This window comes from Corvus hawaiiensis, chromosome 3, assembly GCF_020740725.1.
Source record: "Corvus hawaiiensis isolate bCorHaw1 chromosome 3, bCorHaw1.pri.cur, whole genome shotgun sequence".
Taxonomy (NCBI): Eukaryota; Metazoa; Chordata; class Aves; order Passeriformes; family Corvidae; genus Corvus; species Corvus hawaiiensis.
Genome location: NC_063215.1, coordinates 63,777,572 through 63,792,970, shown reverse-complemented (window position 1 = coordinate 63,792,970; position 15,399 = coordinate 63,777,572). Strand labels below are relative to the sequence as shown.

The 15,399-nt window shown below is 40.0% G+C and overlaps 1 protein-coding gene across 1 annotated transcript; it reads left to right on the top strand.

The window, feature by feature from the left end:
* The first annotated feature begins 1,480 nt into the window (after positions 1–1,480).
* Positions 1,481–10,262, top strand: LTV1 (LTV1 ribosome biogenesis factor). Its single transcript, XM_048299088.1, has 11 exons — positions 1,481–1,665; positions 2,368–2,499; positions 3,058–3,246; positions 4,283–4,370; positions 5,270–5,390; positions 6,084–6,333; positions 7,013–7,140; positions 7,573–7,712; positions 7,932–7,984; positions 8,700–8,900; positions 9,499–10,262. The coding sequence occupies exons 1-11, from the start codon at positions 1,663–1,665 to the stop codon at positions 9,610–9,612; spliced, it is 1,419 nt and encodes a 472-aa protein (XP_048155045.1). The 5' UTR covers positions 1,481–1,662; the 3' UTR covers positions 9,613–10,262.
* Positions 10,263–15,399: the final 5,137 nt, after the last annotated feature.

Below are 15,399 nucleotides of genomic sequence, written 5' to 3'. Positions count from 1 at the left end.
CTGACCTCCTTGTGCCGCGGGGTGTGTACCACACCCGCACATGGCTGACAGCAACAAGACACTCACCGGGCACTTTCTGCAAGTCAGAGGAAAGTCCAGCCTTTGCACACATATATGCCGAGATAATCGGAATCGTCTGAGTACAGGAGTTACTCCAACTGATGGAGTGGATCAGATTAGATAATGCACTTCTGTAAGAGTGGTGTGATGAAACTTGGTAAAGATTCAAGACTTCAGAAAACAACAGCCAGAAGAGTGAAAATCTGGGGTCTTTTGGAGCTGTAGTGACACCTACTGAAAACCAATGAAATCCACCCAAATACGACTAAAGCTAATATTTTAAGGTACATGTATGCACATATATTTCGCTGCATACATACACACATACAATGTGGACAATTTTCTGAATTTTTAGTAAAAACCTCTTCTTAGCTGTTACTGTTTTATTTACCTGTAAGCACATGGGAAAAAACTGCTCCATTCTGTGTTTTACACTTTCTTTCGAAAAGCAACAAAGCAGGTTTTAAAATACCAAGCATACTTCTCTTTTTCTTAGCAAGGAGCCTATACGTGAGTGCCTGTGTTTGTGCACAGCCCGCTACATGGTGTAGACAAAATTTATACAGCTACAGTGTCATATAGCAGAATGGTTCAGGTTAGAAGGGACCACAGTGGGTCATCTGGTCCAACCTCCCTGCTCAAGCAGGGCTATCCTAATGCACATGGCACTCGATTGTGTCCAGACGGTTCTTGAATATTTCCAGTTAGGGAGACTCCACAGCCTCTCTGGGCAATCTATTCCACTGCGTGATCACCCACACAGTAAAGAGGTTCGTCCCTATATTCAGGTGGAACTTCCTGTGCATCAGTTTCTACCAGTTGCCTCTTCTATTGCTGGGCACCATTGAGCAAAGCCTGGATCCAAACTCTTGACACCCTCCCTTCAGATGCTCATAGACAGTGATGAGATTCTCCCTCAGTCGTCTCTCCTCTGAACAGGCCCAGTTCCCCCAACCTTTCCTCGTCAGAAATAAGAATTCAAATACGGCGAAACACTGTAAATACCAACACGTGTTACTCACTCCCGATCCTTCAGACTCAACCCCCACAACCCGCCCCTCCCCTCAGCGAGCCGAGCCGAGCCGAGCCGAGCCGAGCCGAGCCGAGCCGAGCCGGGCCGAGCCGAGCCCAGCCGAGCCGAGCCGAGCCCAGCCGAGCCGAGCCCAGCCCAGCCCCGCCCCGCCCCGCCCCGCCCCGCCCCGCCCCGCCCCGCCCCGCCCCGCCTCTGGCCCCGCTGCTGCTGCGCACGCGCGCTGCCCCTTGGCCGCCTGCGCCGCGTCTTGCCAATTGAGGCGGCCTGAACCATTCTTCATTATTTCTAGGGGAGAACTGGGAAAATGTGCCTCTGGCGGGCATCTGCGTGCGTCCACAGAGCCTCTCTTTTATCAAAATACTATTTCAGTCTGAGAAAACGCTCATTGTTCTTTTTTTTTGACTGGCAAGCAAAACCCCACAAACCTGTCCGGACTGGCAGCTTATAGCCTTCCCCCCGTTGGTCACTGGTCTATCCCAAGATGGAGGGCACAGGCCGGCGGCGCTGACGCCTGGCCCGCGTGGGAGCGAGCGGGGCTCGGGACACCGGGAGCGGCCAGGGACAGCGCCATGGTGAGTGTGCCGTGTTCTGAACTCGGAGCTGCCGGGGGAAGAAGGCAGGTTAGAGCCATAGGTAGCCCCCAGGTATGTCTGCTGTAACGCGTTTGGGTAGGTTGGTAAAGCCAGAAACCTTGGTGGGAATGTTTTCCCGGGTCAGATGTGCTAACTCGTTGGAAAGGCTTTCAGCCAGTTGAGCATACTTGGAGGTTTTGATGATCCAGAACGCATGTGTATTTCGATGTTAAGAGCTGTGCCTGTGTAGTGGTGCTGCGGATAGTTCTCATGGCTGATGTTGAATTGCTGCTGCAGGAGCAGCTGTGTAAAGAGCTCTCACGAAGCAAGTTGTGTCTAGATGGATTTCTGTATGTCAGTTTCCTGTGTTTCTTGGATGAAGTGTGTTGTAGGTACTTAAGAATTCCTTTTTAGGCCTGTATGTTAAACTATTTGTGCTATTATCAGATATTTACTGTACGATACATTGCCATTTTGCAGCTGAATAAGCTGAATTTGCTGTTCGAACATATGAAATGTCTGTTGTGCATGTGGGGAGATGAGTTAAGCTCCCACTGGTCTCTTTATGCTTTGTCTCCAAGCATATGTTTATAAGGCATTTGCCTTAAAACGAATACAGCAGCACACTACAGAGAAAAGGTTCTCATATGTGCCTTTAATATTTCATTTTTGGTTAACAGATAACCAAATTTCCTTTTGCAGCCTCACAAGAAAAAGAAACCCTTCATAGAGAAGAAGAAAGCAGTAACATTTCACTTAGTGCACAGAAGTCAGAGGGATCCGCTTGCTGCTGATGATACTGCACCCCAGAGAGTTCTGCTGCCTACACAGAAAGTAAATACTCTCTTTTAATACTGAGGTTCATTCAGATAAGAAAAAAAGTTGGTATCCAATTGTACAATTCAGAAATATAGCCTGAGAGAGGGTAGTTTTTAGTTCCGCTTATTAAAAAGAAGGGGATGTTGTAGGGAATTTCATAGTTGTGTTACTGCCTGGTGGTTGAAGGATGACTTAACTGGCATTGGAGGTGTAAATGTATTTTAAAACCAACAAAACTTGCCTGACTCGCTGTGATAAAACAGGCATTGTTGGTTGTGTTGCTGGTGGGAAAGAGTTGTTCGAGGTCCTGCTCAGATAGCACCCAAATATGGAACCAGCTGATGACAACATTCTAATTAGCTGTGCATTAGGGTAAGGAGTGGAGAGGACTACAAGGACTTTAACGTTCAGACACTCTCAGGAGATGTGTTACTTTTCCTTTTGCTAGTAAGTTTTAAATGGACTTGAGTAACTAAATTTATTTCTCTTTATTCTTTTTTATACATTTATTTATTTATTATATGTTAGCCAAATGTATTTCTGTTTCTATTTTCTATTTTCCCCTCTTCCTAGGGGCATGAGGAGCAAAGAAGGGAAGAGCAGCGCAAGTATGGTGTCTTCTTTGATGATGACTATGACTATTTGCAGCACCTCAAAGAGGCCTCTGGTCCCTCTGAGCTTGTCCCGTCTGTGCGTGGACAGCAAAGCAGAATTGTCATCACAAGTGAGGGGCACATAGAAGATGAAATTCAGAGAATTTCAGTAAGTCGTATTTTTGCTCATGATAATGCTGTTCTTTGGCACATTAACATCCTGTAGACTCATTAATTGTGTGTGTATATATGTATTTATTTATAAGGATCTCTTTGACCCACAATCAGACTTTCCAACAAGTAAACCCAAAAGCTGACAAGGCAGAATTTACTGCTGAACATTATTTTGCTAGCACAGTGTTAAAACACTTCATGTACCCACAACAAACTTTCCTCTACAGAGGTGGCTTGTGAAGGTATTTGTTTGAACAAGTCATGTGCCTTTCTGGGGTGGGCATTTATTTTTCAGGTTGTTTAGAGCTTCAGAATGCTCTGGGAGTTAGGAATATGCCAGGTTGTATTATCAGCATACCATTTTTTTTAAAGGGGAATGTAGCAGAAACCAGAGGGAATAAAAACAAACTTTTCAATTGCTGGCATAACTTGTAGGAGTTCATGATGCTGGATCACATTGGAGTGGAAAAGTAGTAAGTGCTTTGAAGCAGTGAAGTATGCCATTGTCAGTCACTTATAGCTGAGGGTGTTTGATTTAACCAAATACTGTAATTTTAGTCAAAACCAATGGTCTTAGTCAGAAGTACCTTTCAGGTACAGTTTGGTGATACTACTTAAGATTTAAAGTTAGGTTAGATATGCATGTTGTGAAGCTTTTAACAAGCCTCTCAGTAAAGGGGTGATTTCAAATGTGTGTTAGTGTTCTCCAAAACAACAACAACAAAAATTTTTAAGATTTCAGTGTGCCTGCTGTACAACCATTCTCTAAAAGCTTCAGAGATGCAAAAAATACTGTCTGTGTACCTGGAGGATATTGACACGAGAATTGATGCTGCCAGCACTTTCCATAGCTATCATTGTATAACTCTGAAAATTTGCCACTGATAAAGTAGTTTGTTGTAACATTTAAGTACCACTCACAGAGTTTCTTCTGGTCGCAGGAGTATCCACATGTTTTTGTTAATTTGAGCTCAAATGGGAAACTGAGAACAGATATATTATGGTCATGTTTTTCTGTTTCTTTTTCTAAGGCTCCATCTATTAAGTTGCCTTCCTCAGTATTTGCCACAGAGTTTGAAGAGGATGTGGGCTTGTTAAATAAAGCTGCTCCTGTTTCAGGTATTTTTTACCTTGCTGTAATGTGAGTTGCCATCTAGGAACTAGATGGTAATTATAGCTTCAATTCTGGTGTTATATTTTTTGGCTTAGAACAGGCTCAATAGCAGACATAAGGAATGATCTGTGAGAGACCCATGTTTCAATTTGAGATTTATTTTTGTGATTCACTAATAAGAATTCTTTAGCTTTGCTTGGAGAGGGTGGAATCCGTGAGCTCTTACTATTGTGTAGCAAATACAAACTAATAACAGGGGAAACCTGTAGTTAATACTATTAATTTATTATTCTGTCTGAATCCGAGTCTGGAACTGGATTTTCACTCAATTTCTTTTGAAATGCTGAGAAGTGTTTGCATTCCTTCATTAGTGTTATTTCAGTGTTACAGGCTGTGAGCAGGTTTTTGTTATGGATCCATGTTTGCACTGAACATTGACTCTACAGCTATCTCCATATTTCATAACAGAAAGGAATTGTAGCAGTTCTCTCTGTCCTAACAGAAGGATGCTAAAGACATTTCTGTTAATTGCAGTGGAGAAACACTTTCTAACCTTTTGTAATGTAGGGAATTTCAGGGTTGGAGCTAATGCTGGTAGTTGATCATGTGGTACTTTAACCTAGATATTTTTTCTTTTACAGTATTCTATATTAAAATACGTTTATGGAAGCTTAAAACCTCTGGGAAATGTTTTTTTCTGAATGATACAAATTGACAAGAGATTGGTGACTTACCCTGGCTTGTATCAAGTCTACAAATATTCTTGAGGAATTTTATGATTCTTTGGTTTCAGCTTTCCTTACTGCAAATTAATAGCCCAGCTGGATTGTTTTTTATCCAGGAAGGTAGCTTTGTAATGTCAGAAAAATGTAAATATTTATGTTTTGTTTTTTTAACTTTCTAGGACCACGGCTAGATTTTGACCCAGATATTGTTGCAGCTCTTGATGATGATTTTGACTTTGACAATCCAGAAAATATCCTGGAAGATGATTTTGTTCTACAAGCAAATAAACCCCAGAAGCGGTAGATAGAGCTTTGTTGAAATGTTTGTCATATGTAACAAGGAGAGATGCTATTTGCTATTGTGTGTGGTGGTGTAGGAAGCCACAATGGTTTCAGATTTCAAATGGAATACTTTGGTGTGTTAAAAAAAGTATTACCATGTGTTATTTGGATGGTAGCTTGCAAAATCAAATTTCTTATGTTATCCAAGAGATGGGTTTCATTTGTTACTTTGAGCTCATGGATTATATGCAGTGTTTGGAATAATAGTGTTCTTGAGCTGTTTAAAACATTGTCATCTATTACATATAAAATACATCAGTAATAATATTGAGGAAGGCTAACAGGTGTTTCTGGAACCTTTACAAATGCTTCATGTGATACCCCACTGCATTTTATCTACTTAGGTTTTGGTATCATCCTCATAATTTCATGAACAATGAGAAATTTTGCTTGTTTTAATATTCAGGAACGCAGCTGGTATTTTTCTGCTTTGACATGTACAGCTGAATATAAACATAACTTTCCTCTCAATGCACAGATGCATGATCCAGCCAGCAATGCTTTCAGCTCTCAGGCAAAAGTCTCACTCTTTATCTTTCCCTCTCAAGATTTAAATCTGTTATTGCCAAATTGTTTCAGATAACCCAGCATAGGTCAGAGCTATGGAAAGGCCCATGTATTATTCTAAAACTGTTTTATACTTCTGTTCAGGGGACCAGATGCTGAGGATGAAGATGAATGGGAAGATATGGAAGATGATAGTGATGAAAAGGATAGCTGCAGTAGTGATAAAGACTATGATTCAGAAGGTCCTTTGTCAGATGATGATGTTAATGGACGGACAAAAGAATTCCTTTTTATGCAAGAAGAAACCAGGAGTCGTTTCACGGAATATTCTATGACTTCTTCAGTAATAAGACGGAATGAGCAGTTAACTCTGTTGGATGACAGATTTGAGAAGGTGAGGCAGCTCAAGAGTGTAACTGTGAAAGGTTTTAAATGCTTCTTTGTCTATTGATTCATTTCATCACGCAGTGTCCTGTATACCTCTGCAGATTTTACTGCTTTTAGCAGTCAGGGCATCAAGCCCTGCTCTTTGCATGTGTCCTACATTTAATACTGGGTACATTAAGAGGCTTGTGTCACCTAGGTTATAGTGTTAATTGCTACTGAAAGGCCTAGCACTGATAGAGTTAAACAAAATTACTCCAATGACTATATGAGCATTCATAATTAGTGTTACACTTCTGTCTGAGAGGCTCAGTTCAACACAACGAATCATGTATAGGCCCCTGGTAAAGTATACATTCATGAACTGATGTCAGAGCAGTGGAAATAGGGTGTAACTTTTGTTCTGAGCAGTGACAGGCTTCTTAAGGCACAGATTGAAATAATGCATCAGAATAAGAAATGTTTTCTAGAAGCTAATTTATATATTATTATTATAAGATAACTTTGTGACTCCCATGCTGACAGAATACTGACAGTAAGGAGGAAATGCTACTGCAGATGTTTGGCAGCAAATGAGAAGGGACAGGAAAAAGAAGCAAATAAAAAGAAATGTGTGGCTCTTCTTTAAGCTGTCAAGAAGTTGCATGACAAATGTGATCTAATTACAGATATCCACTTCTTTATTTTAGTTTTATGAACAATTTGATGAAGATGAAATTGGAGCCTTAGATAACGTGGAGTTGGAAGGCTATATTAACACCGACAACGCTCGGTTGCAGGAAGTCCTGGATGATTACTACAAAGAGAAAGCAAAGAAGTATGTATTCCCAGAAGTACTGCTTCACATAAGTAGTTCTGTAATCCTCTGTTTATATTGAAATTTTAGGCATGTTGTTCCAAGTTCATGTACTCAAAGATTACATCCCACAACAAAAGCAGCTGCATATGAGTATTATCCATTTGTATGATAAAAGTAAGTGGAGGAATTTTGTTGGTTTGAGTGAGGTTATGCTCCTTCTGTATAATTGTATTGAATTTGTCCTCTTGAAATGCAGAAATACTTCTTTTGTTGACTGTGTCTTCGTCCTAATGTTTTTAGTTTTATTTTGAGGAGGCTTGCTTAAGGAAATTTCTTTGGAAATAGCTTTCTTGGGTCTAGGGTTTTACTGAAGGGAGTCTGGGTTTATATAATTATACATTTTCAAGAAGAGATAAACCGTATTTTTTTCTTCTCTGAACTTTTTCAAAGTTGTGTGAAATTGGATGCTCTTGAACCTGATGAAGATTTGGACTCTCCTGCAAATGAAGAAAGTGAGGAAGAAAAGGAAGAAATTGTAGCTGTAGTTATTGAGGAGCCAAAAGAAAAGTGGGATTGTGAATCCATATTGAGTAAGTATTTTGGAGTTTGCCTATTTGTTCCTAGGATTTCAAAGTAAACGATAGGTGATTTCAGAACTTTTCTGTCAGTGTTTCAGGTAAAATGGTTTATTCTCTGAGCACAACAGGAGGAATTTCCAAAACCTAAGTAACAGTACAATTCATAATAGATTTACCTCATTTGTATTTGCTAGCCTTTCTTGACTACTTTCCTTTTTCTTTGTGACTTAGGTACATATTCAAACTTATATAATCACCCAACACTTATTAAGGAGCCATCAAAGGTAAAATTATTAAACTTACTCTGAGGAATATCACTGGGAAGACTTGAGACAAATGTTTTTGTTTTCTCAATGGGTGTCTGTTTTTACAGATATGGGAGCAGAAATGAAGGTTGGGGAGGGTGTTAGCCTCTGGTATTATTTCTCCACTAAAGAAGGATTTGGATATATTTTTTCTATTAGAAGGAAAACTGAGTCATTCAAAATTTCTGTAATAGCTAGGCAGAATCATACAGAGCAAGGGATTTCCTTTGTTGTTATTTGTGCTATACCTTTGTGTAGTCTGTGTCTCACAGCCCCATATTCCTTCAGGTTTATTTTCCTATGGTCTGAAACAATTTATTCTAGTTCTTTGGCCTTCCAGATGTTCCCCATCATTAGAGCACAGCTTGATATCCCCAAATTTGAAATGAAACCTTTTTCTTGCAAGGTTATAAAGAAATATTAAGTGGCTACTTAAGTTCTTTACTTTTTCGGTAATATTTAAACAAAAGGGAAAAATGTTTTTCTTGTTCTGAAGGCCAGATTCCATCTCAGATGTGTTTGATTTCTTACTTAGGGATTAATGTGTGTTTTTGTGAGAAAGTTAAATGAGGAAACTTAACGTTTATTACTGTTAAATCTGGATCTAAAGTTTTTACACTGGTAAGGCAGTGCCATGTGCAATTCTTGGAGAGAAAGCTAGGGACCTCTAATACATATGCACTCTCTATTTTAGCCCAAGCCAATAAAGATTTCTCAGAAGACTGGAATTCCCCTACATATCTTGCCTCAGAAAGGACTTACTGCTAAGCAGGTGGAACGCATGCAAATGATCAATGGCAGTGACCTGCCAAGAGCATCAACACAGCCTCGCTCCAAAGCTGAGAGCAAAGAGGATCGCAGAGCCAGGAAACAGGCAATAAAAGAGGAGCGAAAGGTACTGGCTGGAAATAAAACCTTGCAAAGCATTTTATGTTGTCTGAGTTCTGTCTTATGAACTTTTTTTAAAACGCACTTGTCATGTCTGAAAATAATGGGAAAAACTTGCTGGTCTCAAAGGACTAATTACTGCTTCTTTAAAAAAAACTGTCCAGTAGATTAACTTCGTACTTTTGTCTTACTGATTTCCAGAATCAAAACTTTGGTTCTGTTATTGTGGCCACTACTGCAGATAAAACTCCGGAAGGGACATCAGATTTCCTTACAATCTAGAGTAGCAAAGGAAATAGTTACGATGTTTCAGATCACACAAAGTGAAAGGTATCTGAAAGAAGCGTGGAAAATCCTAATTGGCCACAATGAAATCCTAGCTGTCTTATTAGGAACAGAAATTGCCAGCATATTAGAAGCTTCAGCTAACTAAAGATGTTTATCCTGGTGATACACATATTAATTTGACTACTAATAATTAGTGCCATAAATAATATCGTTGTCCAGATTGCTCTTGTTTTCATGATCTAGAAGAGTTAATTGGAATAGTTTGATTTTGCATGTTAATTCCTATTTTGTAAATTTCTCACTATTTCTATGCACAGGAACGCAGGATGGAGAAGAAAGCCAACAAGCTGGCCTTCAAACTGGAGAAAACAAGACAAGAGAAGGAGTTGCTCAATCTGAAACAAAACATGCAAGGTCTGAAGCTGTCCTGATGAAGCGAAGAAACTTACTGTGGAAACATCCTTAATTTTTCATTTGTGTGGAGAAGGGAACTGCTAACTCACAGCTTTGCCAGTCCTGCTCAAAGGGGTTGTTCAAATCTCACTGTAACAAGACCCAGTAACTTGTCATTTTTTCTGAATTGAAATTCTATATAAAATAATGTATTGGTGATGTCTGTTGTGTCACGAGTGACATGGCAATTGCTGCAAAGTTTCATTACAGTAGAAATGTATTAAAATTTTTAATATTTTTCTTAAAAGTTATCACTGAACAGAGATATATATAGTTGTTGAATGTATTCAACAAATCAGAATCCTACAGATCTGATCTGATTAGATTCTTCTATTAAATTATTTCAGTTTACAAAACAATATTTTCGTTAATGTCTTCTGTCTCTTATACTGGTGGTTGAATATAGTGCCTTGCTGTGATACAGTTCTGTAAGTCAAGGAGTTTACACCTGCTCCTTGGTTCTTTTTTTGGGTAGGTTATTCATTGTTTTGGTACTATAATGGAAGCTGTAGAATTATGTTTTGGAAACAGAGGTGTCTGAAAAGCTGTTGTGTAGTTAGACATCCCTGTTACCTAGCCTGAGTTTTACATTTCCTGGCAAATAAAATCTTTCACAGTGAGTATTGCAGTTACAGTAGTCAGTGATCCTTAACGTTGCCACTGGAATTGGCACTGCTGGAAGTACTCAGTCTGAGTAGGATGGCAACCAAACAGCAGATACTTGGATAAATAGCGTGTGTTTTCTATAGTCACTATCTTGGTGTTCCTGGAATACTCTTCCTCAGGTCTTGAGTTAAATTTGGTTTGATTGGAATACGAACTTATTACCCGCTACAATTGTTGTAAAGACTTTCTAAGGATGAGCTGAGGGCCGAAATCTGTAGGTTTGGGGTGAACTTAAATGTGTATACTGTGAACATGAATTATTTTGATAGTGACTGGTCCATATGTGAATAAAATGAATAGGATTTGTAGTCAGTCCTGAATCCTTCTGTATTCATAAAAAATCCCTTGGGTTTAGGTCTTTATGTTACAGACAGAGCAATCTTCTGCCTTTATGTGAAAAGTTAAGCTTTTTACTGGAAGGGACATGGTAACAAACACATCAGTGTAGTGGCTTGACTACTGTTACATTCAAAGTATCTTCAATATTCCTTTAATAGTTTTTTGAATACTAGATGGAGACAAGCTAACAGGGACTGATGAAGCCTTTTAATGCACAGAAACAATTCAAAATACTTGTTTTTATTGGAAGAAAGCTCCTATAATATATTTTAATTGGTAAAGTAACGTAATTTTGGAGAAGGGAATAAGGACGCATTTGAGTCTACAAGTCTTGGATCACTGCTCAGAAAGCTAAAGTATCAGTACAGTATCCACATCTAGATTAAGCCTTCATTTTCTAAAATTGTTTGTTAACAGAATTCGTAGAAATAGTCTGTAAGATTAGAAAAAGTTTCAGAGTTTTCCTTTAGCTGATACCTGTACTAGTTTTCATGTGTTTGACAAGTTTAAGCAGGGTCTGCCTGTGTCATAATTACTAATTGTGTAACTTGAATACTGACCACCCAGTCCTCATGACTCCGGACAACAACACAGAAGAGGAAATCTGAGAAGCAATTCTGTTGAGATGAGTCAGATAGCAGGAAATAAGTTAAATGGAACAAGTAAGTAACGGATGCTGTTCAGTGCTTTGGGGTGGAATATGATTTTGTGGTTTACCAAAAAGGACAGTCTTTTACTAAAGACAGTGAACATGTTCTTTGCTAGATTTCTCATCACTCGTTCAGTGATACTGTGCTTATACCTGAAGTTCTTTAAAATAAAAGCAAAAACAAAAGAAAAAGAAACCTTCAGGGGATGAGAACGGAATGAAGAGGTGGGGGAGGCAGAGGAAGACATTTGAAAGGAAGAGTGTAGTCTGGACTAAGGACAGACACAGCTGTTGCTTGGAAACAAAAGAGGAAAGACTTTTAAACAAAGACAATAGGAAAAGAGTCGAAAAGATTACAGAATTGCCTTGTTCCTCTGCACATGTAATGAGTGAAACACTGTAGTAACCTTAACTGTGCTTTGGAGTGTGGTAAAATCCCAAGGAAACTGTAAGAAACAAAAACAGTCACTCATCTGCTTAGCAAGACAAGGATTTCTTTTGTTTTAACAAGAGCAGGTAAAAAACACGTGAGCAGTCCTTACAGAAGTTAATTCAGTGAAGTACCTCTGTGGATTACAAGTCTCTCTTTTTCCTAAAGTTTTCCTAAAGGCTGTTTTTGTTTAATACAAGTCATGTCCCTGCTCTGGAATAAGAGCATGACTGTCTTTGCAGTTAGAAGGGCCTGAAACTACTTTCCATGTAACTTTAACACCTGTTTTTAAAGAAAAGTAATTTAAATGCAAATCTTAACAAATTTGACATCCACAAAGTAGGATCATCTTGGAATGCTGTTTAGCATCTTGCAGAAACATTCCACCTTAATAATGAGGATCGTGTCAATACTTTGCCTGACATTTTCTACCTAAGCCATTACTGGGTATCACTAGCTCCTGCTGCCATCCAAACAGAATAAATCGGGGTTGGTGAAGGTCACCTGCCCTGGATTTAGGCAGTGATGAACTTCAGTATTGTTCCACCATCTTCTCAGCCAACTGTGATGTCATTGTGAAAGCACATACCTGAGCAGTCATGTGGAAAACAGAGTGCTGCCCATCATAGCAAAGGAGAGCTTGTGCTTTGTTGGAACAGGATAAATTAGGAGGGAGTTCTGCAAAACAGAATTCTGGCATGCAACTGGAGAGCTGGATTTGATTTGGATAATCCTTGAGTCCTTTCCAGTTCAGGATATTTGGTAATTCTATGGAGATGTCCCTTTCTGACAATGAAGTACTGTTCCAACAAGAACCCTATCCAAGTACTGACTCTGCCACTATCATGACATCCTGTGCTGTGTAACTGAGACTCTTGCATGCTTTGCATTTTGCACATCTGCCTGCAGTCAAGGTCTGGCTCCTTCTACAACCCATGGAAAACACTTTGCATAAGATGTTGTGGTAAAAAAACCCCTTCTTTTTAATGGGAATGTCAATGCATTTAGCTGAAATGGGTGATGAGCCCTGGGGAAGGAGGGGGTGACTGCTAGTAGAAAAGTGGGTTGGACACATTTAAAACAGCAAATTAACTAGTAACTGCTTTCATTAGTGAACTTGATTAGAGAATTGATCATGCACAGACACACTGTGAATTCATCTTCAGTCTTGCACTATCTTAATTTACCTGCTTGTCCAAAACCATGTTTACTATACACTGAATTTAAAATAATGTATTTTCTCTCCGTGAGGCATAAATTACTAACTTGCAGCTTCCTTTTTTGTTCCAGGGGTTTAGGCTGAATTTGTTATTTCTGTCTTCTTGGAAAAAATAGGCTAGTAAACCATCTGATAAGTAGTCCCTTTGACAGCATAATGTGGGCACCAGCCTCTGTTCCAAAGCCTGCTGAAGTGAATGAAAAGATTCCCCTTGACCTCCCTGATCCCTGGATTATAAACTGAATGAGTGTCTGCACAGTTTTCCTGGCACAACCCAACCACAGGGTTTTTCTGCAAGGGGTGGGGCCCTGCACATACCCCTCTGCTCCTCAATTTGTGTCACTGATCCTGTGTCTCTGTGGTAGATCAGATTAGCTCTGCAACAGTGCTAAAAACTGATTAGGCAAGGATAAAAACAAACAAAACAAATACACTGGAATCTGAGTGACTGTAAGAACCAAGACAAAGTGCAATTACTTTGCGTTCTGTGTTTGGTATCTCAAGGTACATGAAGAGCACAATGGTTTTATCCAGCAAAATAGTTTGAAAAGAGAGATCCATGTTATGAGAGAGAGAAGTTTTGTGTCACTGTGACTAGCGTGAGATACAAGTCCTACAGTGGCTCCCCGTGCCCTGATGAGTCAGGGCTGGTATACTCCTTGATGAGCAAGGTATCTGCTGCTCTTCTGGTACTGCAGAGGAGTATTCCTCTCAAGTTTGCTGTTAAAAATGTCTAGAAACAGAAGGTAAGGTCCTGAACTATATGAGAAGAAGGTTCAAAGGGAAATGAGAACTTAGAAATGTGTTTTAATAGAATGAGATGGGTTTTAGCCCAGCTGAGCTGTAACCAAAATGCCTTGCTTAGGCTTCTGCTTCATTCCTATGGAAAGAGAGTGGACAGCATAGAGAAATTAGTAAGACTATCAAGAGCATAATGGAGAACTAGAAAGGGGGAGAAGGCAAAATAAGATAGGAACAGGGTTTCTAATTTACCAGCTGTGGATGGACTCATGAGATTCACAGTGCAGGAGAGAGGCTTTAGTTTGGTCCTTCCTTCCATGGTGTTCCTCACAAAGGGCTTTGCCTTTCCTACTGCAGAAGAGTGAGAGTGATGCTAAAATTTGAGATGCTTCTGTACCTTACAACTTCCTTTGTCGTGAGGCATGGCTCTTCCACAAATTTGGCACTGGATATCGTATCTATCTAAAATTTCCCTGTGCTTCCAGCTGCAGGTGCTATCCCTAGTTTTCCTTCTGTGTTGACAGGTTATGGGTGCTGGTGAGCAGCTGCTCCTATTCAGCCTGGGCTGTGGCTGTTTTCAGTGGTGGTGGGATGGACAGCACTGCTGTTCATCAGGGGAGACCCCACTCTGGAATACATCTAAATTCAGAGAACTAACAATGAAAATATTGGCCCCTTGAGCAGGACCAGACTGTTCTCCCTCTTAACTGAGAAAGAAAGAAAACCAGGTGTGTGTGAGGGGGAGTCCAACGGGACCCAATCTGTTCTTCTCTGTATGTCATTATTTGGACTGGCCTCCAGCATATCCCTGAGCAGAACAAACTGGAAATGACTTCTATTTCGTATTTGTGTTGAACCACAGCTGGACTTGGACAGCTTTTTTAAAGCTTTGATGAAGTCCTTCAGGAGTTAAACTGAACCCAAAATAAATAGTGCTGCAGCTCCCTGCTCCTTGTGAAAAACGAGGTTCACTCTCCTGTGAGAATTTAAAAGTTTAATAAAAAGACAATAAGAGACTCATAAAATAAAGCAAAAGAGGTAATGGCTGGGTGCCTTGGCGCTCTGCCAAGAGCACACCTGATGCCCAGGAATAGTCTTTTTTATACCATTTTTACTGTCTGTTCTCTATGCATATTCAAACTTTTCCAGGAACTGTTCTGCATGGCCCCTCCTTGGTTCCGCCTTTTTAGAGCATGCGTATTCTTCTGCCTTGCGGTTTTATTTCTTTTGATTCTTGGGCTTGGGCTCACTCGGTGAGAGTTGATAGTAGAGTGGGCCTCTTAATTCTCCAGACAGTCAGGGCTGATAGCAGCTTTAGCCTCTTTGCTCCCCAGGCAGAGTGGTGATAGCGGCCCTGGCCCCCCCTGTTCTCCGGGCAGAGTAGCCTTTGGGCCCCTTTGTCCTCTGGACAAAGTGTTGATTAGCAGCTTTTCGGGCCTCAACCTCTACTCGCTTGGAGGTTATCTTACTTGCTCACACTTGCTAATATTCTTGCTAAAAAGAAAGAAAACTACATCCACACAGCAAAAGCATTTCTAACATTATATGATATCTACCTTAATACTTGCGAGAAGCCAATATTACGATATGTGTTTATAACATCCTGAATATAAGTAACTTTAGAGCCTGGGTAAGAAAGCATGATTAACAAAGCATCACTTCAACTCATAAACAACTGTTTTTCTTTGGGTCCCGGCCAATTCAATGTGCCAAGAAAGCCT